This window comes from Brachyistius frenatus, unplaced genomic scaffold (genome assembly GCF_029030835.1).
Source record: "Brachyistius frenatus isolate BFR_SWC_R1_liver_20210118 unplaced genomic scaffold, ASM2903083v1 Contig_6, whole genome shotgun sequence".
Taxonomy (NCBI): domain Eukaryota; kingdom Metazoa; phylum Chordata; class Actinopteri; family Embiotocidae; genus Brachyistius; species Brachyistius frenatus.
The window spans coordinates 1,966,662-1,989,460 of record NW_027210605.1 but is presented as its reverse complement, the minus strand read 5'-3'; the positions used below and the strand labels follow the sequence as shown (position 1 = coordinate 1,989,460).

Sequence of the window (22,799 nt, the reverse complement as noted above, 5' to 3'; positions counted from 1 at the left end):
GTCAAGTTTGTTTGGTACACTTGGGTAAAATTAACAGTTGTGCAACCCCTGCTTTAAAGCCTCCCTCCATGAAGATTATGTTAAGTTTTAGAGGTATTGATGAAAGCATTATGGAGGATGTATTTTGTGATGCTGTTGAATGTTATTGCTTCATGCAAAAAGCAGAACCTAATAGACACACGCATATATTTATATATATACATATATATATAGCGTCATGATTGCATCTGTTGTACATGCATCAGATTAATACACAGAGTCTAAAGATACTGTACTGTAGTTCAACTTTCATTACTTCAATGAATTTACTTAATTTTAGAAACTTTGTGCCAAGAGAAATGCACAGTTTAATGCAGCAGTAGTTTGCAGTGCCGTTAAGTTGTGTTGCATTATGAGCGAGGTCTGTAATATTTTGTCTACCCTCACTGATGTGTATTTGTTCACGCCTACGCCGTCTCTCACCAAAAGCACTCGCGTTCTTTGTTTTACTTCCAACACCAAAACCTCTCAAATGTGATGGTTATTTAATGGAGAAAAAAAAAAAGAGGTAAGATAACGATGAGAACCGTTATCGAAATATGTTTGTAATTTCACCGTGACCACAGAAATGACCACGGAGCCAAACAACAACAACGCCAAATCATGCGAAAACACAATGCGATACTCATGACTGTATATTTCTTGAACCAGCTGTTACCCAGGATGAACAACAGTGGACCAACCTATCCTCTATCTTCTCTGTACGTTGGGGACCTGCACCCTGACGTCACGGAGGCCATGCTTTACCAGAAGTTTTCTCCTGCTGGACCCATCATGTCAATCCGTGTGTGCCGTGATATCATCACCCGCAGGTCGCTGGGATACGCCTACATAAACTTCCAGCAGCCAGCTGATGGTACAGTACCCGCTCTGCCTAAAGCCGCTTCAGCTAAACCTAAATACATTTGCGTCAGTGGAGAGGGTTTCTTAACTTTGGTAGTATACTGTAAACCAGCACACTAAAGTTGTATCTGAGTTGCTGCTAGTGTTTGTGTGTGTGTGTGTGTGTGTGTGTGTGGCCATGATTTTGCCGCCTGGCAGATGCTTAAGAATATATTGTATTTCTCTAAAATAGCCACTGTGGATCTACAACGGCTCTCCTCCTGGTGATGCTGATTTTAGTGACATGAGCCATGAAAGAAAAAGCTTCTCCCTGCTCTGTATACATCACGGTGTAGCAGTCTCTGACCTTTATGGTCGCACCTCGTATTTATTGTAGTGTAAATTCTTTACTTCATTTAAAGCACAAGTTCAATCCCTCATGGAGCTGTGGTGATTTTTGACAACTATAATGACAACATAGTAAATATATTATTTCAATTAAAAGTTTTTTCTGAGCCTTCAGATGGGTTTCAAATTCCAAATTTTTTATTTTAGCGGAGTGCGCCCTGGATACAATGAACTATGATGTTATCAAGGGCCGGCCAATTCGGATAATGTGGTCTCAACGTGACCCTGGACTCAGGAAGTCTGGTGTGGGTAACATCTTCATCAAGAACATGGATGAGTCTATCGACAACAAGGCACTGTATGATACCTTCTCAGCCTTCGGCAATATTTTGTCCTGCAAGGCAAGTGGTATTTTTCACTATTGCACATTTGAAGTTGCTCTCTGGTGTTAAACAGCTGTTTGTTTGTTCACTGCGTATGAAGTTAATGTTTCTCTGGGTGTTAATCTGATGGTGAGTAATACAGAAAAAGCTCTATGATTTGCATGATTTAAAGCCTTTGTCCCTGTAGGTTGTTTGTGATGAGAAAGGATCCAAGGGCTACGGCTTTGTTCACTTTGAGACTCAGGAAGCTGCTAACCGGGCCATCGAAACCATGAATGGGATGCTGCTGAATGACAGGAAAGTGTGAGTGAACTACCTTGATATAACTAGACTAGTTTTTAAACGATGGCAAAAATGCAGCCTTAAAAAAACAAGTTGAGGCAAAGAGTAGAGCAGAATACACTTTGTGTGTGTGTGTGTGTATGCGTGTATATGCATGTATGTATGTATACACACATCAATTTATAAGTATATAAGTACATGAACTGTTAATGAATGCCGATGACTCTGTTGAAGATATCACAGACTTTTTGCAGATGACTTTCCCTTGTGTTTTTTGCTCAGTCGAAAGACGGGCAAACAGCAGGGATGTGGCATTGCCAACTCAAAGGCCTGTTTCCTGTGGGAAAAATGTCAGTTCTCCATACTTAGGTCAGTGAGTCGGTAGGATCTGTGTCCAGGTTTGTTGTCTTTGTGTGTATATTGTAATTTTAGGGCAGAACAGGCAACAGGGTTGCACAAAGTAAGACCCTGTGAAGGCTAGTGTGGGTTTTTCCCTACCTTATGTTCACAGTGGAAGCAGAAAAAAAGATACATGTCCTTTACTACATATGTTTGAAAAGGATTTAAAAACAAAACAAAAAAATGAATGTCATGTCTAAAAGTTGTTTGTTAGCCTTGTGTTTAATGTGTCCTCATCGATTGTCTTATTTTGTTTTCCCCAAAGACAATTTGATGTTGTTTGACTAAAAATGATGCATTTTTACACAATTTTGGACCTTAATCGTTACAATATTGTAAAAAAGAAAAGAAAAGAAAAAGCAGTGCAGGTTATAGTTTGTCACGATTATGTACAATCGATCATAATTGATAATTATCGTGGGGGGGATACTCTGCCTTGAATTGTTGCTCTGTCGGTTCATTTGTGGGATTCTGTCTGCAGTTTTGTCGGCCACTTTAAGTCGCGCAAGGAAAGAGAGGTGGAGTTTGGCACCAAAGCCCTGAAGTTTACCAACGTCTACATCAAAAACTTTGGTGAAGACTACACTGATGAGAAGCTAAAGGAAGTCTTCTCCGCATTTGGCAAGAAAACATCACTTTGATGTCTTTTTTTGTTGTTGCTCCTGCTGGGTTAAGTAGCTGTTCTTTAACGACACGACTCTGTTCATGTTGTTATCACTCAGCATATCATGGTCTGGTTTGTATTCTCAGGGAGGACCCTCAGTGTGCGGGTGATGAAGGACGAGAGGGGTCATTCACGAGGATTCGGCTTTGTGAACTTCTCTCACCACGAAGATGCTCAGAAGGTAGGGGGCGCCAAGTTTGCCAATAATAATTTATTATTTTATAATAATGTTAGTTTTCTGTTGTTATGAGTGACGTGACGTAATGCAGTAAGTCTTGTTTAAAAAAAAAAAAAAAAAAAAAAAATTCAACTCAAAATTGTTGTAGTATCATGACTTTCTCCTGCAAAGATAACACGTTGATGCCCCCTCGCTCTTGTTCCCTCAGGCAGTTGATGAAATGAATGGGAAGGAGATCAGTGGGAAAATCCTCTTTGTAGGCCGCGCTCAGAAACGTCTGGAGCGCCAGGGAGAGCTCAAGCGCAAGTTTGACCAGATCAAACAGGACCGTATCCAGCGCTATCAGGTGCTGCGTTGTTCGCACAGGGGAACTGTAATATGAAGACTTCTTAATGACTTTCACTGCTTACCCCTTTTTAGAGTTGAATGTTTGGAAAGAAATGAAAGGTTCACTAGTGTTTGCAATGGAGGCCTCACCTGAATTGTTCAGAGATGTCTTTTGTTTTTCCGAGGTCGGTTGAGCTGGGCGGACGTGGTCTTTTACAGCGGTGTCTTAATTGTCACACTGTAAAATTAAATAATAATGGAGAAGCCGAGCAGTCAAATACAGGCTTAGACAGAACAGAAGATATTTTTGGTGCAGTAACACATTCTTTGTGAGGCCAACAGACAATTAACTTTGTAAAAGGAAAACGTTTATATATATTTTTTTTATATATAAATATCCAATTGTTTTATAGGAATCCTGTGGCATTTTGAGAACTTTGGCCATTTGTGTCTTGCAAAGTCAAATGAGACGGTGTCTTTCTGGTAGAAGACAATTATGAAAGTTGTATCAACCCTTAAATACAACTCAAATCAAGAAATATTTCCCAAAATGTCACACCATTTTTTTTTTTCATAATTTAAAATCGGGTCGATTTTACTGTTTTCAGCTGATTGCCTTGCAGCGCCAGTATTTTTAACAGACAGGACAACTTGGAAAATTCAAATCACTGCAATCTTTAATGCAGAACGACCACAAGAGCCAATTTCCAAACTTATTGGGACTGTATACAGTCCTTATCCCTGACAGCAGTGGTTGGAGGAATCCGATTTTTGGGTTCCCCCGTCCAACCAGCCGTACACTTCACGAATCCGGCTTGTGAATGCAATATCTCAAGTACACCTTGAAATTTCTTTAAATATTCAATTCAGATTTGGCACAAAAATTCCCTGAGACTAGGATGAAGGGAAAAGATTTTGTTGGTCGACAGTCACTGAATTCACGTCTGTCCCATGTAAACTGTGACTTGACTGGTTGGTGGAGACATAATGGTAATACCAGTTTCTTCTGATTTCAAATCCAGATTGTCTTCACGTTCAAAGTAAAACAGTTGCGTGCCTCGATTTTTACTCTGAAACATCCTACTTTAATTGGTCGCTGGATAATGTGTGATTTTTGTTTATTCACCTTTGACAGAATAATTGTGAATTAGTAACTCAAACCATTTTACTTAAATTGTGGCTGTAAAACAGTAGTATCTCTGTTTTTGACTACCTTCTGCAGTTTTCTTACAGTTGGCAGTTAACTCCACTCACAGTTGATTGTATTCGATGCTACACAAGCTGCTGTACATTTTAAAGGTTCAGTGTGTAGGATTTAGTCACGCCTATTGGCAGAAATTGAATGTAATCATGGTTATGTTTTCATTACTATATAATCACTTTAAACTAAGAATTGCTGTGTTTTTGTTGCCTTAGAATAAGCCCTTCATACCTACATAGGGAGCGGGTCTTCTTCCAATGAGTGCGCCATGTTGCGCTGCCGTGTTTCTACGGTAGCCCAGAATGGACAAACCAAACAGTGACTCCGGCAAGGAACTTTTTTTTTTTTACAGCTTTCGCAGAGGGATGTTCGGGCATTTGCAAGCCGAAACCTCTCGGCTAGATACCATTTAACGTGACACACTGCTCCTTTAAATGTTCAACCTTTTTTTTTTTTTTTTTTTCCTTTCGTTTCCAGTGTTTTTGCTTTGAAGATTGTCAGATGAAATGTTTCACTCTCACTGATCCCAGGGGGTGAATCTGTACGTGAAGAACTTGGACGATACCATAGATGACGAGAGACTGCGGAAGGAGTTCGCCCCCTATGGCACCATCACCAGTGCCAAGGTAATGTAACGAGACCGCGACGAGGCTTTCAGCAATGAAAGACTTGCATTTATGGAGTGCGTTTCCGTTGGTGTGTTTTGAGTGCATGCGTTCATCAATCTATGTAGTTTTTCAACTCGTCAGTTAAAGGTACGACACCATAAAAGCCTGAAGATTTAAATGGAGGGAATTATTATTGCGTTGTACGAACTTGTCAAATTGTTATTTGTTGACATATTCTGCCAAATAATCACGGCGGGAACGGAAAATGGGAGGTTTGTTGGGACCGCTTCAAAAATATGTCAACCATTGGAAAAATGTCACCGGTGCGTCTCGGACGTTTGAACTCTCGTTAGATGCTTGGGTGCAAAGTACCTCCAGCGTTTCCAAACTTCTTTTTTCCCCCCTGTAGGTGATGACGGATGGCTCCCAAAGCAAAGGCTTTGGCTTTGTCTGTTTCTCTTCCCCCGAGGAGGCGACAAAAGCTGTAACTGAAATGAACGGGAGAATTGTTGCGACCAAGCCGCTGTACGTGGCCCTGGCTCAGCGGAGGGAGGAGCGTAAAGCCATTCTCACCAACAAGTACATGCAGAGACTCGCTTCCCTGAGGACCATGACCAGCCCGATCATCGACTCGTACAACCAGTCTGGATACTACATGACCGTACCGCAGGTGCGGACGCTCGACCGATGACCACGGAGAGAGAGTTCAATGTTTCTTCAGTGCTTTTCAGCATTTTTTTTTTTTTTTTTTTATCTTCAATGAAGTCGAGATTGTGCTGACCAGCGTGATATTTTGCTCTGCTACATATAAGACTTATTTTTGTACACTGCAAAATAACTATTATAGCGCAACGCTAAATGCAAGATCTGAATTTCTCTTAACTACCAAGTAGAACTTGATTTAACCAAACCAACCAAATGTGCCATCAAAATGTCAAAACCCAACGAATCAAGTTTGCGCTGAGAAAATTTGCATCCGCGTGCTTTCTGTTCGAGGACACAGACCGAATGTGCGACATGACGCCGTGAAGTTTTTGTCTTGCAGCCTCCTGCCCGCTCCTTCTACAACCACAGTGCTGTCGGCAACATGAGACCGGTCCCCCGTTGGACAGGACAACCGCCGAGACCACAGGGTGAGTGGAGGACGTGCGGTGTATTTACAGACAAATATATACACAGTGTGCGGTCTTGTACGTGTTCCGAGCGCGTCGTCGCCGCCGCCGTCGTCTCCCATGTCTCTAGGGCCCTATCCAGCCCACTACATCGGCGGTCCCGCTCCCCGACGCGGATCGATCCCCATCACCACGGTGAGACAGGCCTCCACTCAGGCTCCGCGCGTCGTCACCTCCACGCAGAAGACAAGTGCGTACCCGAGCTGCGGCGACGGGACGAGCTCCGTCCCTCCTGAGATGCGGCTGGCGGCGGTGTCTTGACGTGTGCGTCTCTCTTTAGACAACATCGGGACCCAGACCGTAGGGGGGCGCACGGACGTGCCCGGTGCGCTCCGAGGCAACCACTACAAGTATTCATCCGCAGTGAGGAACCCGCAGCACGTCGTTACCGCACCTGCACCCATGATAAGACAACAGGTGCTTTACTAATACACACCCGGCACGGGGGGGGAGGGGGAGGAGGGGGGGGGGGGTTCCCGCGTAAAAAGAACTGCCCCGACAGTTGATTTTCTTTTAGTTTCTTTCTCTGAAACAACAGCGTTGTGAGTCATGTGGAGAGTTGGTTTCTCATTTTTTAAATTTAAAAAAAAAAAAAAAGGCTTCAGTTCAATGTGGACAGTGTGAATTTTAGGAGACAGATTTGGCCTTGTAGCTGAATATTAGATTTCAATTGACAGAAATCTTGTCCTCCTAGTGGCAGAAACTGGAAATGTGAGGCCCCGATTAAAAAGGCGAATAATCCATGAAATGTCCGAAATGAAACGAGCGTAAACCATGTTTTTATTCCGTTGTGTGCGTGTCGCTTGCACTGTGTTTGGCGTCATTGCGCGACGTCCTCAGGTTGTTCCTCCACCCGTGATGGAGCCACCCGTGCTCATTCAAGGCCCAGAGCCGCTGACCGCCTCGATGCTGGCTGCCGCTCCGCTCATCGATCAGAAACAGCTCCTGGGTGAGGTATTGCTCAATTATGCCCGTTTTTTTTTTTCCCCGTTTCCACGCGTTGAAGCAGCTTGTTTATATTTGGTGTGCATCCGTTGCTGCTCTGCTGCGACGCGCAGGGGAGCGACTGTATCCACTGATTCATTCCCTCCACCCAAACCTGGCTGGAAAAATCACCGGGATGCTGCTGGAGATCGACAACTCGGAGCTGCTGCACATGCTGGAGTCGCCCGAGTCGCTGCAGTCCAAGGTACAATTCGGGTTCTCCTTTCTACGAGCCGTTTAATTTTCCAAACCGCAGACTTGTATATAAAGAAGGACGACACGTCGCACGGTGAAAGCTGACAGCGCCCATTTACAAGATGGTGTTGGCTTCACCTCTGGGGGAGCTACCGTGCCGTCCTTCTTCATTTACAGTCAATGTCTCAACCCAACGTAAAGAACAAAGCAGGTCGGCGTTATTAAGGATCTGTTGTAATTCTGAAAATAAGCTGCTGTTGTCAGACATGTAATTTAACTTGTTAATCGCTGACCTCACCAGCCCTCAAACATCTGCTTCAGCTGGCTTTGTGTGTGTGTTTGTTTGTGTTTTTTTTTTTTTTCTTCTTATAAGGCCATTTCCTGAGGACGTTATAATTAGATCATTTAGCTTTTCAACATTAATCAACCCATGCTGATAGTTATATTTATATATTTGAGGTAGACCCAGTGTTGATAATTTGTTAGTAGCCAATTGTGCGCCACGCTGTGCCCCAGTTTCTATTTCACTCGGCTGTTTTGTTCGGAGTTTTTTTGTGGAGTAGTTGGTCCTGTTTCATGTCCAGAGACCTACAGTGGACAATGAAGATGAGCGTGTGTTCAGCTGAGTCGGAACTTTTGATCACAGACAAAAGGGAGATTTTGTTGTAAAGCATGTCGTTCCAACGCTCACAATAACAAGAACTATGTGGCTTTTTTTTTTTTTTAAAGTTGATCAAATATTCTCTTTATCCTTGGATACTTTGGTTTGAGCAAAATGGAAAGAATTCTTTTTAGCAAATATTTAGCCGCTTTCATTGGTGAATAGAGGCCGTTTGCTGTCCTGGAAAAAGTGATGGTTTTAATAGAAATTGAACACGAGCTTCACATACTCTGAAGGTTTATCATTTTTGATCTAGTTGTAACAACAACTAATGATTGATAATATAGTTGATTTAATGAGGTTGAGACGTGATCTGTCAAAAAAAGAAGAAGAACTGTTTGTGCAGAACGTCTGTTCCCTTCCTCTCGCCAAGAATGGAGAAAAAAAACAAACAATGTCCCACCTTCCATGACCCCGGATAAAACCGCAGTGTGTCGTTTTTGTACTTAAAATGTTTTTTTTTATGGATCGAAAAAGAAGATTTAACTTGTTATGTGGCGAGTCTTGTGAGTAAATTAATTTTGGTACCTTTTTGGGAATTCCCCCTAACCCCCCTCCCCCTCCCCTCCACCACACTTTGTTGTAAGTTTAAGGTCTCCTGATGTAGCCTCATGTTTATCGATAATGAGACCAGTGTGACAGAATTATTCCATCGTCCGTTTGGTCTCCCGTGGTCAGGTGGACGAGGCCATCGCTGTCCTGCAGGCTCACCAGGTGAAGGATTGTTCTCCGAAGAAGTGAAGAGCCCTTTCAGGTCAGCATCATCCTCTCTTCCTCTGCTCACACACATCTCATCGAGCGGACGAATGCGCGCAGCACCGCTTAGTTTACGACACGCCGTATTTAAGGTTTACAGTCGCTGACTTTGAGTTGCGAGCTCCTTTTCCTCATGCGGTCGTCGATTTGATCGTGCAACGTTCACTTCTTTTGCTGCTCTCCAAATATAACAGCATGCGGAGGTTTGGTCGTTAATGTCCTCTTGCGGAAACGTGAACACGCACACACACACACCAGTGAAAAGCCCCCCTCATCCCAAATGACTTTTGAAAATATCTGCATCAAGTTTTTTTATTTTTTATTTTTTTTATTTGGTCAGATGGACGAGATCCCGTTGTTCACTCTGAAGTCTAACCCTCCAGAGTGGGAAGCTTTTTTTTTTTTGGTTAATCCAGAACGATTCCTGCACAGCCGTGTTTCAAACACTGTCACGCGAGAAACGTTACCACAAAAGACCTAACCATGTCGTTTTTTTCCAGATGTCAACGACTTTCTGGAGGAGGGAAAAAAAAAATGGCAGAAAAACAGTAAAATTTTGTGAAAAAAAAAAAAAAAAGAAACCGGGAAAAAGTTTTGTGGATTAAACTTGACAGTGAAAAGATTTATGAAGAAGATATTCTGTTGTTGCAGTACCTTTTGTTAGAAGATAAAGTTTACAGTATTATGCATTAAAACCGTCTTGTGTCGTTTGTTGAACACAAAAGATAAATGCCGAAGGGTTAAAAACTGTCAAACGCCTTTCCGGACTGCTGCTGCTTTGTAGTGGCGGCGAGGTGGTCAACCTGAAATATTTGTGAAAGCAACTTGCTCTTTAGCTCGGTACTTACTGTTGTAAAACTTGATCAAATCGGCATAAATCTAATCTTTGAAAGTTTACTGGCGTTGGTGCACCATGGTATATGAGGGCAGAAAACAGCCTCTGGCACTTTTAGTGGCAGGTGAGACCTGTGGCTGTACAGGCTGTTTGTTCAGGGAGTCCTTCACACTCAAAATCCTCCCGTCAGTAATCAACGCAAAGTTTAGATTTATGCTTTGTTTCAAGGTTTTAACAAATGTAACGTGACGAACACCGCTGCTTCCCGCCATCAGCGATGGTCACATGCAGGGGTCATTTAAGTTGGCGAACTTACTCCGTAAAGTCAATTATATTGTAAACGGTGCCACTGAGCTGCTGGTAACACCAGACCAAGGGGAGGCTGAGGCAGCAAAACAGCGCATTGAAGAGTTTGATTTGTTAAATTGATTACTTCATTCACGTCTCCCTTTGAACAGTGTCCTCAACATTATTTATCAAATCCTAGGACATGAATTTTGTCTCTGTAGATGAAATGTCCATTAGTTTGAAGGCAGAAAAATGGTGAGACATCAGGTAACAAAAGGAGCTCGGGCTAAATCCAAACTAAATGTTTTGTGGTTCATTTTTAGGAGGAGGTTTTAGGTCGACTTAAGGCCGAAAGACTCCTGATGAGAGGAACCGAAACTTGCAGCAACTCCCAATTCACCAGTCTGCAGTAAAGCAACTCGTCAGTACAAAGAGTTGTTGCCACGGAGATGTCACACTAACGTTTTTACTGCTATCCTTTTTTTTTTTTTTTTTGTAGGAGGATGTAATTTGCAGCATCTTTAAACATGGACGAGGACAGTTGCGGTTCCGCTTTCGGTGGCGCTCAAACGGCAAAAGAAAAACACAGGTTGATAAATTGGTGCTCGAACAGCATAAAAACGTATACCCGGAGTATGAGGAAGGAGATTTCCACGTCTTATTCAGAAGCAGTTCTGTCGTTTAGGGAATCGTGTCCCTAATAATCAGAAAGAAAAGAAAAAAAGCAGCAGATATCGTGCCTTACATTCCACAACTGCTCACCAGTAACCTAACAAGTAGAGCAGCTGTGATCTAGTTCAACCGTTTCATGTGAATTTATGGTCATAACTGGGCTTTGGAGTCACCAGACACTAGTTACACTTACATGCCTCAAAATGTGACCAACCAGCAGAGCCTGCAACTGCTGCGATAAATGTGATTTTTGTGTAGATCTTGTAAAAAAAGAAAGAAAGACGAGTAATAAAGAAACATGGGGTTCAATGCTGTAATTAAAACTTTAATCACAGTAGCATTTTAGACCTGGGATCAAATTCTCCAAAATGGGAACAAAAACCAAATGAATTGTCAAATTTGCAAAGGTTTATTGGGAGCCTTCATACAAAAAATGAAATTATGGCTGTAGAAAGTTACAAAGGATTATTGTTGACATGGACTTACTTTGGGCATTTAAGGCCAACACAATTCTGTAACTCTTTGCGATTCATTTCAATTTTAAAACTGTTGATTTGAACAAGCAGAGAAGACAGTAATATTTTAAAAACAAACAGACCAATAGATACCTGCAGATTACTTCTCAGTGGTAGTTTACAACACAAACCCACAAAAAGTTTGAAAAGCAAAGGAAACAAAACAAAACTATTCTTGGTGAATGAACTGGAGGCCACTTTTATTACACACAGCCAACTAATTTCAATGCGCCTGTTTCAATGACATTTTCCATGAATGCAAACAGATGTATTTACACTGACTGAGATACGCGTCTCAGACTATCGACGTGCCGGCATTAGAAGCTGCTTTGCTGTTACTGAATCAGGGAAAAGGTTGTGGTAGGTTGGTAAAGGAACGTAGGCGGCTGTTATCATTTTGCCTGCGAGGGAAAGAAGAAAAAAAAATGAAATGTTAAAACCTGGACAAGAAGTTGTTGTCTGAGCAAGAGACTACAACAATACCAAATACAGCAAAAAAAACAACAACAACTAACATTTGCTTCAGAACTCACAAATTTCTAGTAAATTGTAATTAAAAAAAAATTAAAAAAAACTTTTTAAAATAGCGGACAATTTTCAGTGGATCAGTTGATTATAACTTCTCTACATACCTGCAAACCAGCGTCCATGAAGTGCATTTACAGTTGCCATTGCTGCTGGTATTGAGGGGCATTTCACGTACACGTTACCCTGCGACAGCAACGGAGGACAGAAGAGTTAAAAAAAACCTTTTCCGTTTAAAATTTGAACTTGAGAAGTGTCGCCAAGTTCAGACCTCACAGTTCGTTTTGGGGTTTTTCGGTAAACAAGCTGAATGCAGATGACCGAATGCTTCCACTTACTTGAGCGGAGTTCTTATCAACATAAATGTGAACGATTCCTCCGTGTTTGTTGCACTCCTCGATCACGTCATCTTGGATTTCTGTAGCCCAGCTGGGATCGTTTTCTCTGAAAGACATTACAAATGAAGAAAGAGCTCCTTTACAGCCGGGCACGAACAGAAGGAAATAAAAACCTACGGACGTGCGAGTTTTAATAAACGATTTCTTTGAAACTTTCACTCGAAAAAGATTCCCACATTTAGCAGCAGGTTTAAAAACGTAAGAGTCCAAACGAACAACCTCTGGCTCTTTGGATAAGACACTTGGGAGAATGTTGAAATACAATTACATCTCTATTAAAAAAAACAAAAAACTTTTGCTTAATTCATATTTTAAGAGAGAGCAAATAGCAATTAGTCAGTAAAACTCATGTAATTTAACCTTTTTTTTAAATAAACATTTTCAGCTGCAATTCAACCAACCCACAGTGGTAGAAGGCGATCTGAGGAAAAAAAGTGAACAAATGACGATAATGTCCTTACGCTTGTGGGTTGAACAGGTTGGAGAGCTGAAGGCAGTGCGTGGCCAGAGGCTGGGATGGGAGGTTCAAAGCTTGACTTGGAGCTGGAGTTGAAACAGCTGAAACAAACAAACAAAAACAAAACAAAAATCACAATTTGTTACAAAACTGTCAAAAAAAATAAAAAATAAAACACCCAAATGGTTTCCCCATCACCTGGACTCTCACCTGGTGGAGCAGAAATGTTCCCGAAGGGTATGGACCCAGTCATCTGGAGAGCCTGCTGAGCAGCAGGGGGGATCTTCAGACCAGTTCCTGTGGAGGGACAGAGGCATTAGTAGTTATATAGCACAGGGTTAATATCAGACACTAAATAAAACAGCTGTTTCAGGATACTGTCACTAGGTTGTGCCATTAAATTGACCAGTGCAACATTTTGGCAAGTAGGCTACATTAAGATTTTTTTTTTTTTTTTTTAAAAGGAATCATTTTCCTGCTCTATCAGCAGTCAGCAATTGGAGGGCAAAAAAAAAAAAAAAAAAAAAATTCCCCAAGAAAGCCGTTAGTCTCAGTAATAGCCTTCTACTACGGTGGTAGAGTTTGGGAGCGTGGTATTTGCAGCTGATGTCTTAAAGTGTCAAGTCAACAAAGAATACTTGGAAAGATGTCCGGAATAATTCCTCCGAGCCAGGAGGACCGCAGTTTTTCTGTTTCTGGGAATTTCTGTGTGACTGTTGATGCCGAAATGTTCTAACAAACCTTCTGCTAGTCGAGCCATGAGCTGCAGACGTCCTGTGGTGCCCAGGTCGATACCGGTCCTCTCTAGCTCATCGTTATCCAGGAACGAGCTGGCCGTCGACGAGTCTGAGCGCTCTGTAACATGTCCCACCTTCATCGGGCGTCCGGCCAGCTCGAAGCCGTTCAGCTGCTCCAAAGCCTTTTTTGCACATTCTGCGTCTGCAAACTGCAAAAAGTAAAAGACGTTTGAGGAGCAACCCTGCGACCTACACACGGGTAAACCGAAGGCAACGCACGAGCCTCAAGTTACCGAGATGAAGCCGTATCCTTTGGATCGTCCAGTCTCGCTGTCCATCATCAGCTGGATTCCTTCAATCTGTGGAAACAAAACACCAGTTCACGTGATGGTAATAAAAAAAAAAACCCATCTAGTTAAAAATGTAATTAACTTGTTCCCGACCTTTCCGAAGGGCTCAAAGATCCCTCGAAGCATTTCCTCAGTGATGTTGAAGTGCAGCGAGCCCACATACAGCCGCATCGGACCTGAACTGCCCTTCTGTAGATTATTAGCAGCAGCCGCGGCACGATTTTTCTCTGCCTGCAGAAAGTTCAATATAAATGCATCATTAGTGAATTGGACATTTTATACTCTTTCACCTGTATTCACAAACGTTTCATTGCACAATCAATGCTCCAACAAGTCCAAGCGTTCGGTGCGCAGCCCTCTACAGCTGGAGCGAGGCTGCTGTCTATTAATATGTTCAGTCATATCAGGCGGCGACAATCCAGTCGCACGATATTTGAAGCTCCCACAGAGTCGGGCCACTGACCTGAGAGGCCTGGACGATGATGGGCACTCCTAAAAGCCTCTGACCAGTCAGTCCAATCGCCAGAGGGACCGAAGAAGCCTCCACAAACTCTATGTACGCAATGCCCTTTGATCTTCTGGAGTTTCTGTCCGAGATCATTCTCACGTCTCTGACCTACGGAGAGAGAGAGAGGGAGAGAGAGAGAGAGAGACGGTCACAACATCAGAGATGGTTTCTACATGAAGCATCAGCTGGATTGAAAGCGAGAAAAGTGAGCTGACTTTTCCAACGGCGGAGAAGAAATCTTCCAGGTCTCGAGCTCTGATTCTGGCAGCAAGCTGCATGCAGAAAACTGTGCGTGCATCTCTCTCCTCTGGTGTTAGATTGTCAATTGGTTGCCTTAAAAAAGAAAAAGAAAAATTCCATTAAAAAAAATTAAATAAGCAAGACTGCTCGTGGAAACGATACAAAACAACAACAACCCCCAACCCATTTCTAATAAATAAACAGCAAGTAGTAGTCATAGAGCACAACGAAATCCTCAAGGGAGGAGTTCTAGTTTTTATAAAGTAATAAACGCAGTAATTTATCTGTTGATCTCACCTGATGGGACTCTTCTCTTTCTTGAAGGGGCTCCGACTTTTGGAACGTTTCTTGCTGAAATACAAAAAAAAAATTAAGAAAGAAATTAGGTTTTCTATTTGATTACACCCCCCCCCCCAAAAAAAAAAATAATAATAATAATAATTTTTTGGCAATTATGATCAGGGAGGATAAATAATAGTGAACAGCGTTCAATGCAATGGAAGTCAGTACATCACCTTTAACTGTGACATTAGAAATCCATATATAATTGAAAACTATGGGCCACATCTTATATTCGGGCCGTGTACTTAAAGAAGCTCGGACTGAGTGGATGCATGCCGTTCCATTTAAAGGTCTCTTACACGGGGCTCCTGCGCGCTCTGTACCGCCCGGATCGATCCTTGCTCCGGGAGCGGCTGCGATGGCGCTCTCTGCTGCGGCTTCGTTTTCTCTCTCGGCTCTTGCTCCTCTTCTTACCCTTCTTCTTGTCTTTGCTTCTGCTTCTCCTCTTCCTGGAGCCCGGGCTCCGACTCTTACTTCGGCTCCTCCTTTTCCTAAAACATGTTATGACACTGCTATCGTTGTGCAAAGTCACAAAGTGAGTAAGCTCGTCTTTGTACATGGTACCGGTGGACGATGCGACATGACACTCGAAGAAACTTACTTCTTGCTCTGGTCGTCGTGTCCGTTTGCATGAGAGGACTTGTTCTCATCCTAAGCAGGGTTGATAGAAGAACATCATGAGGACGTAGATGAAACATTGCAAGTCGTCAAGGTAAAGGGGATGGGGTGGGACAAGAGAAAATGCAGAATATATATAATTAATAATAATACAAACTTCCTACGGTCATGTCTGGATAGTGTCCTTCCACCACCCCAATAGCTTCCCATCCCATTCCTGTCTTTTCCTTTACAAGGCTGCTCAGTACTTAATGCAACAAAGCAAAGTTAAGGGAGAGTGTCCAACATATTAGCTGAGTTCAGGAAGCTTTGACAACAGTCAGGTCATCTCCATCATTCCCCTTCTAATAGGTCGTACCAATGCCACTATTTGTGCCTAATCATGTGACCACGTATGGCCCACGGCCACTAAAAGAGATCCTGTGTGGTTGGTGTCAGTCCAGTGATCTTCACCCATTTTCGTTCTTGGACTGTAAGAGCTCGATGCCACCTCTGTCACACATCTTGCCCTGAAGCAAACAGGGATTCACACTTCTTAGTAATATTGACGCCCAAGAAAATAAATAAATAAAAAGATTAATTCAGCCACGTGTTACACTACCATAATCTTTAGTTTGCAAAAGTAATACTTATAACCTTTTGACTTAAGGAATTATTTACAACTGAAAATAAACCATTTTATAAAACAATGTAGCTAGATAAAAGATATCTATTTTACAGTCATTCTAGTAATATATCAATATCTGTGGTGTTGAGTAGCATGCAAAAATCAAGATGCTGATTCACATTACAGTTGACTAAAGGCAAAGAGGCAGTATTCATATTTACGAGCAAGAGGGGGGAAAAAACAAAAAAACTATCCACTTATATTTCGTAGCAAATATCAAGGCAGAGCTAAAATGAAGATTCTTAATTACAAGATCTACACTTTCAAGAATTTTGTTGCACGACAGCTTTTATAGTAAGAACAGCTACAAACAAAATGAAGTACACTAAGTCATGTAATTACTTCAAATTATAAGCACGACATTTAACCTAATGATTCATACTGAAGTGAGAATTAGTTACTTAAAAAGTGACAGAAAAAAAAAACAAATTTTCTCACTGAAAGCACACAATGCGGGACACTTCTCTTGCAGAACAAAAGTTTTAACTCTGATTATTAAATGACAACTGAAACCAACATGCAGATTGTAAATCTGAATACTGCCTCCTTTGCTGGACAGGTAAAGATGGGCTTATCAACCATTGGCATTCACCTTGTTGCAACCGAATAGGGATTGGATGTTCTGGGTTGAATCTCTTTTAGTCCTAAAGTGAACCACAGTACATCAGTATATGCGCAATAACTACCTTCCTTTTTTTCACAGTTCACAGTGGAATCAAAGATGAATTCATGGGAGTAGAGGTGAGATATCATTAGGGAAGTCTATAAAGAGAGATAGATGTGGATTTATTTATAATTCCGTATTGCGTTTTAAATACTCAAATCACACCACACAACATTCAAGTAAACTTTGTCACAGTAGCAAATATAAAAAAAAAAATAAAAAAAATAAAAAAAGGACTAGATAAAAGGAGTAAAATCATAACAAGTGTAAACAGGCCTCATTTCTGTAACTTTCAACCCACCTTTCTGTATGGAGCCTCCAGCATGGCCTCGACGTCAAAATCGTCAGCCATATCGCCCCTGGTAGACACAAATAAACAACAATTAATCTCACAAAGCACACGATAAATCAACGCCGTTAGTGAAAGCTTAAAAAAATAAATTATATATATATATATATATCAACTAAGTTTTCCTCCGACTATTTAGGTAATCCATAAAAAAAAAAAAAAATTATACAACCACATCGAAATCCGTGATGTAAATAAGATAATCGTTATGCCGATCGTGTGATAATAACATGCTTAAAGGAGCCCAAAGAGGAACATTTACGGGCCACCAAAGGGCGCAACGTTAAACACGCGTTTAACGCGACACGGAGCTAAACGCTAAGTAGCCACATTTCCGCCGTTTCAACGTTAGCTTGTTTTGAAGGGCCCCGCACCGGGAAATTAAAAGAGCAAAATAGGCACACGCACACACAAAAAGACGTATAAATATAAGAACACGGATCGATTTAAATCCCCCAAAATTACTTCCGAGGCGGTTCGACACGAAGTCGACGTTTTCAAACGCTAAAGTTCAGACCGGGGGGAGAGGAGGAGGGGGAGGGGAAGGAGGAGGGGGGGGAGGGCAGCACGCTAGTTTTTAATTAGCAAACATTGACGTTACCGTCTGAAAAAAGATGAAACGATGTGCCAAAGTCAAAATATCACGGCAAATGCGCTGCTGAAGAGATTCGCGTCGACGCCTCTCTCTTTGCAGATAACACGAGGCTGAGTTGAAGTCCTAATTTTCGAAGTTATGTAAGCGGATTTTTTTTTTTTTTTCCTTCCAACTATTAGCAGTCGTCCGCGGCAGGTCGTGGCCTGGTATCACAACGCTCGCCTTCGTTCTGCTTCCTTCTCCTTCTTCTTCGTCTTCTTCCGCCTCTGCGAGGTTTCGCGCCAGCGCCGACGCTCGGCGCGTTACTGACACCTAGCGGCACCGAGTAGCGCTTCACCGCCCTTTTGCGGATTGTCGTGAAACCTTTATATTCGGCCGCCTGCCGCAGATCAGAAACGTAAAAAAAATAAAAAAATAAATTAAAAAAATGAAGCCGTGGGGCCATTTACACGTAATCGTCCGGGGGGTTATTGCTTGGATTTTAATTATAAAGTGGACAATCTAGTTCGACAAGTAGGATGTGTTAAACACAATAAGTTCAATATTAGATATTCCCAAATAATTAGTGAGCAAAAATCTAGAGTTTACTCTGTCAATAGGTTAGGTTAGGTAGTTACTTTATTAATCCCCGAGGGGACATTTTTTTTCCGCTACAGCAGCATACCGAATCAATAAGATAATAATAGAACAATAGAAAAGCAATAAAATAACAGTAAATAGCAGTAAAACAATATAAAATATAAATATAAAATATAAAATGCACAGTATATACAGTATATACAGTACAGTATATATATATATATATATATATATATATATATATATATATATATATATATTATATACAAACAACCAAGAAACACAGACAACAGTGTTATTGTTATGTGATATGGGACCAAAACAAACAAAGAAAAACCGAGAAACAGCAGCTTTTGACACAATCCTTTATTAACTTAAATGTTTTTTTTTTTTTTAAATACTCTTCTCCAAACTCTGTCATGTTTTAGCCTCACTTATTCAAAAATTTCCTTGCTAAGCTTTACGTAGTAAAAGTTCCTAAAAGTAAAAGTAGGGAGTTAAATATTTAGTACCATTTAGGGAGGTGGGTATCAAGAATCCCTAGAAATTTAGGGTGTAAATATTTCGACTTTAGTCTAATGTCAACAGGCTCAAAATAAGACCGTGGTTTTTGTTTTTATTATTATTAAAATGTTTAATTGTTTTTAATATTTTCCATATTCGGATTAATTTGGATTTATTTAGATATTCCCCAAATCAATTCCTTATTTTCAAACTTTCCCTGCCATGCCTTTTAATATTAAACATAAAATGTATTTAATATCTTATACAGTATTCAAACTTTTAGCGCCTGTGTAGGTCCTTGAAGTGACAGCTTGTGACTTCCATTTGCACGAAGCGTCTCATCGAAAACAAACTACCACGCTCCACTCATTAGCCTGTAAAACACTACTGAGGACCCAAATACTGTCGCTCTGCGGAATATCGTTTTTTACCGCGAGAACACCTCAGGTGCGTTGACGGCTCGGTGTCGCCATCTAGTGAATATTAGGAGACATCCCAACTTCTTTGACATCCAAGTGAGGAATTCCTCTAGTTTTAGATCAATGTTATGTAATATTACTGTTAACTGTTATAGATCATTATTAGTTATTTGTTTTGATTAGTCCTTATCTCATTCATTTAATTTCAGCCCTTTCTGAATGTGTCTTTTTTTTTTTAATGTTACTGCATTAATTTTGTTGTTGTTTATTTTAAATATCTAAACTCGGAAGCTCCAGCTGACTGTTGTCCCTCTGCAGTACTTGATTTACACATCATCTCTGTAGAAAAAAATTAACATAGTGTAAGAGTTTATTTCAAATCACAAACTTCTGATGTTTCCATTGATGTTTGCATGTAGGGCAATAAATAATATTGTTACTGGCTGTATGGGATAATACAATATCATTGCACTTATTATTAGTGCAACTTATTTACAATGAAATGGATGTAAATATTTAATTATTGACCCCTGTACCACATTGTCAAAAGTATAGTAAATTCCATTAGTTATAAAGTATAATATAAACTTATTGACATGTGTTTCTACAGATAAATGCATTGAGAAGACTTGGCTGCAACACGTCAGGCAGCAGAATCCTCAGCTGTAATTGTGTTATTAAGTTTAAGCGGTGAATCATAGTCTGGAGGAACCTCAAAAAAAGGATCATCGTCAAAACAGAAATCATCAGATGGCGATGCGAAGTATGGCAGCCTCAAGACAAAGCCGGTCAGGACGCCCCCCAATGCTGACACTCCAATAGTGGAGAACACAGCTGCTACTTGGAAGAGAGCCTGTTCCTTGGCAGTCCTCCCCAAACCTGCCGGTAAACCGGAGATCAACATCCGGAGCTCCTGTAGTTTAGGGTCTCCTTCCTTTGGTGCCCTGTGGGTAAAGATCTCATAAAAACTAGGGCCGTAAACGTCCTCGCTGGCCATCAGGATGGCACATATTCCTGCAGCGCAGGATATAAGTCCCGTCAGACCGTGTAAGTTATGGATCCCGCACTGATCCTGGATCCTGAAGCGTCGTGCCAAGAAGGGGCTCAAGTATTTGTAGCCCAGCATGCATGCAGTGCAGCCTATCATCCCCAAAGCATACGCAGCTGCGGGAGATATCATCATATCCACGGAGGCCCCGACTGTCACGCCTCCAGCCAGGGTCACGTTCTGAACATCAGCCATGGTGAGTTTTCCATTTTTGCTCAGCATCGCAGAGAGAGCGAAGGCTGTGAGTGTGGACGAACTGAGGCCGATGAAGGTGTGGAGGATGGCCCTGTGCTGGTCATCTCCTTTCAGGGTTAATGCCGAGTTGAAGGAGGGCCAGAACACCCAAAGGAACAAGGTCCCCATCACAGACAGAATGTCAGACTGGTAACTGGTGTTCTCTTTTGCATGACCTTCGGTAAGGCGAGGCCTGTACAGCACAAAAGTGACTCCCAAACCAAAATAACAGGCAAAGAGGTGAATAAGAATCGAGCCTCCCGCGTCATTGATCTTCAAATACTTCAGCACAGCCCATTCTGTCACTGCAAACACCGGCACCTCCAGCAGAGCCATGACCAGCAGCTGCAACGGACTGGTCTTCCCCAGAACTGCCCCGAAAGATATCAGCACCACAGCACAGGCAAACTCTGCATTTATGAGGTTGATCACTTCGAGGTGGATCTTACCATCATGGCTGAACTGGAAGTACCCCTGCACCAGAATGGCCCACTGGATGGCAAAAGTAGCCGTGAGGAAGTTAAAAACCATCCCTCCAAAGCCATAGCGTCGGAAAAATGCTAGCAGGCACCCAAAGCCGAGGAATATCATGACCTGAATGTCTGTAAAGAACGGGTAGTCCCTGTACACTGCATTGTGCATGGGGTTTGTCTGGTTGGTCTGAAATCGGGCATCGGCGTGCTCACCATAGGTGACAAAGGTGGCATAAAGGCAAACGAAAACCACCTCTGAGACCAACACGAACAAAGGTAACCTCACTCGAAGGCTGGTCGACCGTGTCTTCATCCTGACAACTCTTAAGAGCAAATGACAGTCATTTGTTTCGCAGCCTAGATTATCTCTGTTTAGATAAGACAGGTCAAAGACATTGGTCGGGACTGCTCACTCTCACATAAACACAATAATATCGCACTCCCAGAGAAATGCTGCTGTGAGGACTTTGCCCACTGCAATAACACATCTGAAATATCAGCATTTTCATTGTGTCTTTAAAGCCCGATCTGTGCTGCATTCTGTCAATAAGAAAAGACTCTGGTCTGTATAAATGTGAAATATATCAAATAAGAAAAGTCCAATAAATATTCCTCTTTACACATAGTGTAAGTTAGGGCATCGTGTCTGTTTGATGAAATTCTTACGGTTGCTGTCCAGTGTTAAAGGCTTACCCTGCTTTTTGTTCATGGAGTGACAGTTCTTTGATATAACTAAACTTCTGACACCAATTGTTTAGACTACAGGCTAACCGGGGAAGCTCCGCTCTTAACTGAAGGTCGCGTACCAAACAGTTCGGAGAGAATATGCATCACACCCCCATTAGGGGTGTAGACCGCCGACCCACTTATATTCTATGCTCTGACATGTAAGACTGTGTTTCACAACTTCTTTGATAGCAGCTATTTAATAATGAACTTTCAGACAGCAAGAAGCCGGCCAGGTCTCGTTAAAGCAGTTTTACTGGGATACAGCTCTGAGCTCTTCATTTATGTCCCCACTGGTTGAGGTCAGCAGGTCATACGAGCTCTATGACTCCACATCATGGTTTTTGTCTAAAGTAAATCTGTGTGTGCTGCTGTTAAGAGATGTAAAACATAGAGAGTTGATTTTTTAAAGAGTTACACACCACAGAACCACCAGCAATACAATAACTCTATGAGCAGACACAAATACCTTAACTGTTATATTAAAATGATTTTTTAATTTATTGCATTTTGTGCGGACATATAAAATGGTTTCTTTAAACCATTACTCATACAGCATTGCAAAAGACATGGTCAAACACAAAATAAAGTTTAACATATTAAAAGACAATACAAACAGTCTATTTTATATCTATAAAACCTGTGTTGACTCACATTACACGTGTTATCCCTAAAACTAAAATCACAGATCTATTTACAAATGTCCCATCGTCACTCTGTCTCACTCGTCAACACACACTGTCCTCAAACAAGTGTCAGCTTCACACACAAACACACAGTGTCACAACACACACACACACACACACTGGCTGAGGGAGTGTAAAATCTGTGATTAACAATGACTAATTATCAATAATATTCACTATGATCTTGTGAATAAAAAGTAAGTCCAGTTATTGTTGCTGCCACACTTTTCAGAATAAGGGAATCACTGAGGACTGTACAGATGTGTATCAATAAGAAGATCTTCTGAAGGAAAGATTTTGCATATGCTACAGCATTGTAAACAACGTGTGTACAGTATATCAGGAGGAAAC

At 41.6% G+C, this 22,799-nt stretch overlaps 2 protein-coding genes and 1 pseudogene across 4 annotated transcripts; 1 reads left to right on the top strand and 2 right to left on the bottom strand.

The window, feature by feature from the left end:
- The first annotated feature begins 702 nt into the window (after nucleotides 1–702).
- pabpc1l (poly(A) binding protein, cytoplasmic 1-like) lies at nucleotides 703–9,748 on the top strand. Its single transcript, XM_069724210.1, has 15 exons — nucleotides 703–895; nucleotides 1,417–1,610; nucleotides 1,780–1,895; nucleotides 2,755–2,894; nucleotides 3,024–3,118; nucleotides 3,324–3,461; nucleotides 5,174–5,269; nucleotides 5,661–5,921; nucleotides 6,297–6,384; nucleotides 6,494–6,613; nucleotides 6,704–6,840; nucleotides 7,264–7,372; nucleotides 7,482–7,612; nucleotides 8,942–9,017; nucleotides 9,520–9,748. The coding sequence occupies exons 1-14, from the start codon at nucleotides 703–705 to the stop codon at nucleotides 9,002–9,004; spliced, it is 1,881 nt and encodes a 626-aa protein (XP_069580311.1). The 3' UTR covers nucleotides 9,005–9,017; nucleotides 9,520–9,748.
- Nucleotides 9,749–11,126: 1,378 nt separating this feature from the next.
- LOC138636278 (RNA-binding protein 39-like) lies at nucleotides 11,127–18,036 on the bottom strand. 3 transcript variants are annotated; one of them, XM_069724230.1, is made up of 16 exons: nucleotides 17,786–17,821; nucleotides 17,137–17,194; nucleotides 16,764–16,815; nucleotides 15,488–15,537; nucleotides 15,186–15,377; nucleotides 14,842–14,895; nucleotides 14,520–14,637; nucleotides 14,260–14,412; nucleotides 13,890–14,027; nucleotides 13,740–13,805; nucleotides 13,451–13,655; nucleotides 12,920–13,006; nucleotides 12,714–12,810; nucleotides 12,193–12,298; nucleotides 11,962–12,040; nucleotides 11,127–11,730 (listed from the first exon to the last, which is right to left on the bottom strand). In XM_069724230.1, the coding sequence occupies exons 7-16, from the start codon at nucleotides 14,580–14,582 to the stop codon at nucleotides 11,630–11,632; spliced, it is 1,095 nt and encodes a 364-aa protein (XP_069580331.1). In that variant the 5' UTR covers nucleotides 14,583–14,637; nucleotides 14,842–14,895; nucleotides 15,186–15,377; nucleotides 15,488–15,537; nucleotides 16,764–16,815; nucleotides 17,137–17,194; nucleotides 17,786–17,821; the 3' UTR covers nucleotides 11,127–11,629. The 3 variants fall into 3 exon arrangements, with proteins under 3 accessions (XP_069580331.1, XP_069580323.1, XP_069580339.1); XM_069724222.1 differs by lacking the exon at nucleotides 16,764–16,815 and having other exon boundaries at nucleotides 17,786–18,036; XM_069724238.1 differs by lacking the exons at nucleotides 16,764–16,815; nucleotides 17,137–17,194; nucleotides 17,786–17,821 and adding an exon at nucleotides 15,958–15,977.
- A 1,888-nt stretch (nucleotides 18,037–19,924) lies between these two features.
- On the bottom strand, nucleotides 19,925–21,349 carry LOC138615496 (ammonium transporter Rh type B pseudogene; annotated as a pseudogene).
- Nucleotides 21,350–22,799: the final 1,450 nt, after the last annotated feature.

Excerpts from the sequence above, each read along its gene's own strand:
- pabpc1l (XM_069724210.1), top strand. The coding sequence starts at position 703 with ATGAACAACAGTGGACCAACCTATCCTCTATCTTCTCTGTACGTTGGG. Across the intron at positions 2,895-3,023 it reads GGAAGTCTTCTCCGCATTTG|GGAGGACCCTCAGTGTGCGG; the intron begins GCAAGAAAACAT and ends TTGTATTCTCAG. Across the intron at positions 3,462-5,173 it reads ACCGTATCCAGCGCTATCAG|GGGGTGAATCTGTACGTGAA; the intron begins GTGCTGCGTTGT and ends CACTGATCCCAG.
- LOC138636278 (XM_069724222.1), bottom strand. The coding sequence starts at position 17,187 with ATGGCTGACGATTTTGACGTCGAGGCCATGCTGGAGGCTCCATACAGA. Across the intron at positions 13,656-13,739 it reads AAGGATACGGCTTCATCTCG|TTTGCAGACGCAGAATGTGC; the intron begins GTAACTTGAGGC and ends TACTTTTTGCAG. Across the intron at positions 12,299-12,713 it reads AACCTGTTCAACCCACAAGC|AGAAAACGATCCCAGCTGGG; the intron begins GTAAGGACATTA and ends AATGTCTTTCAG.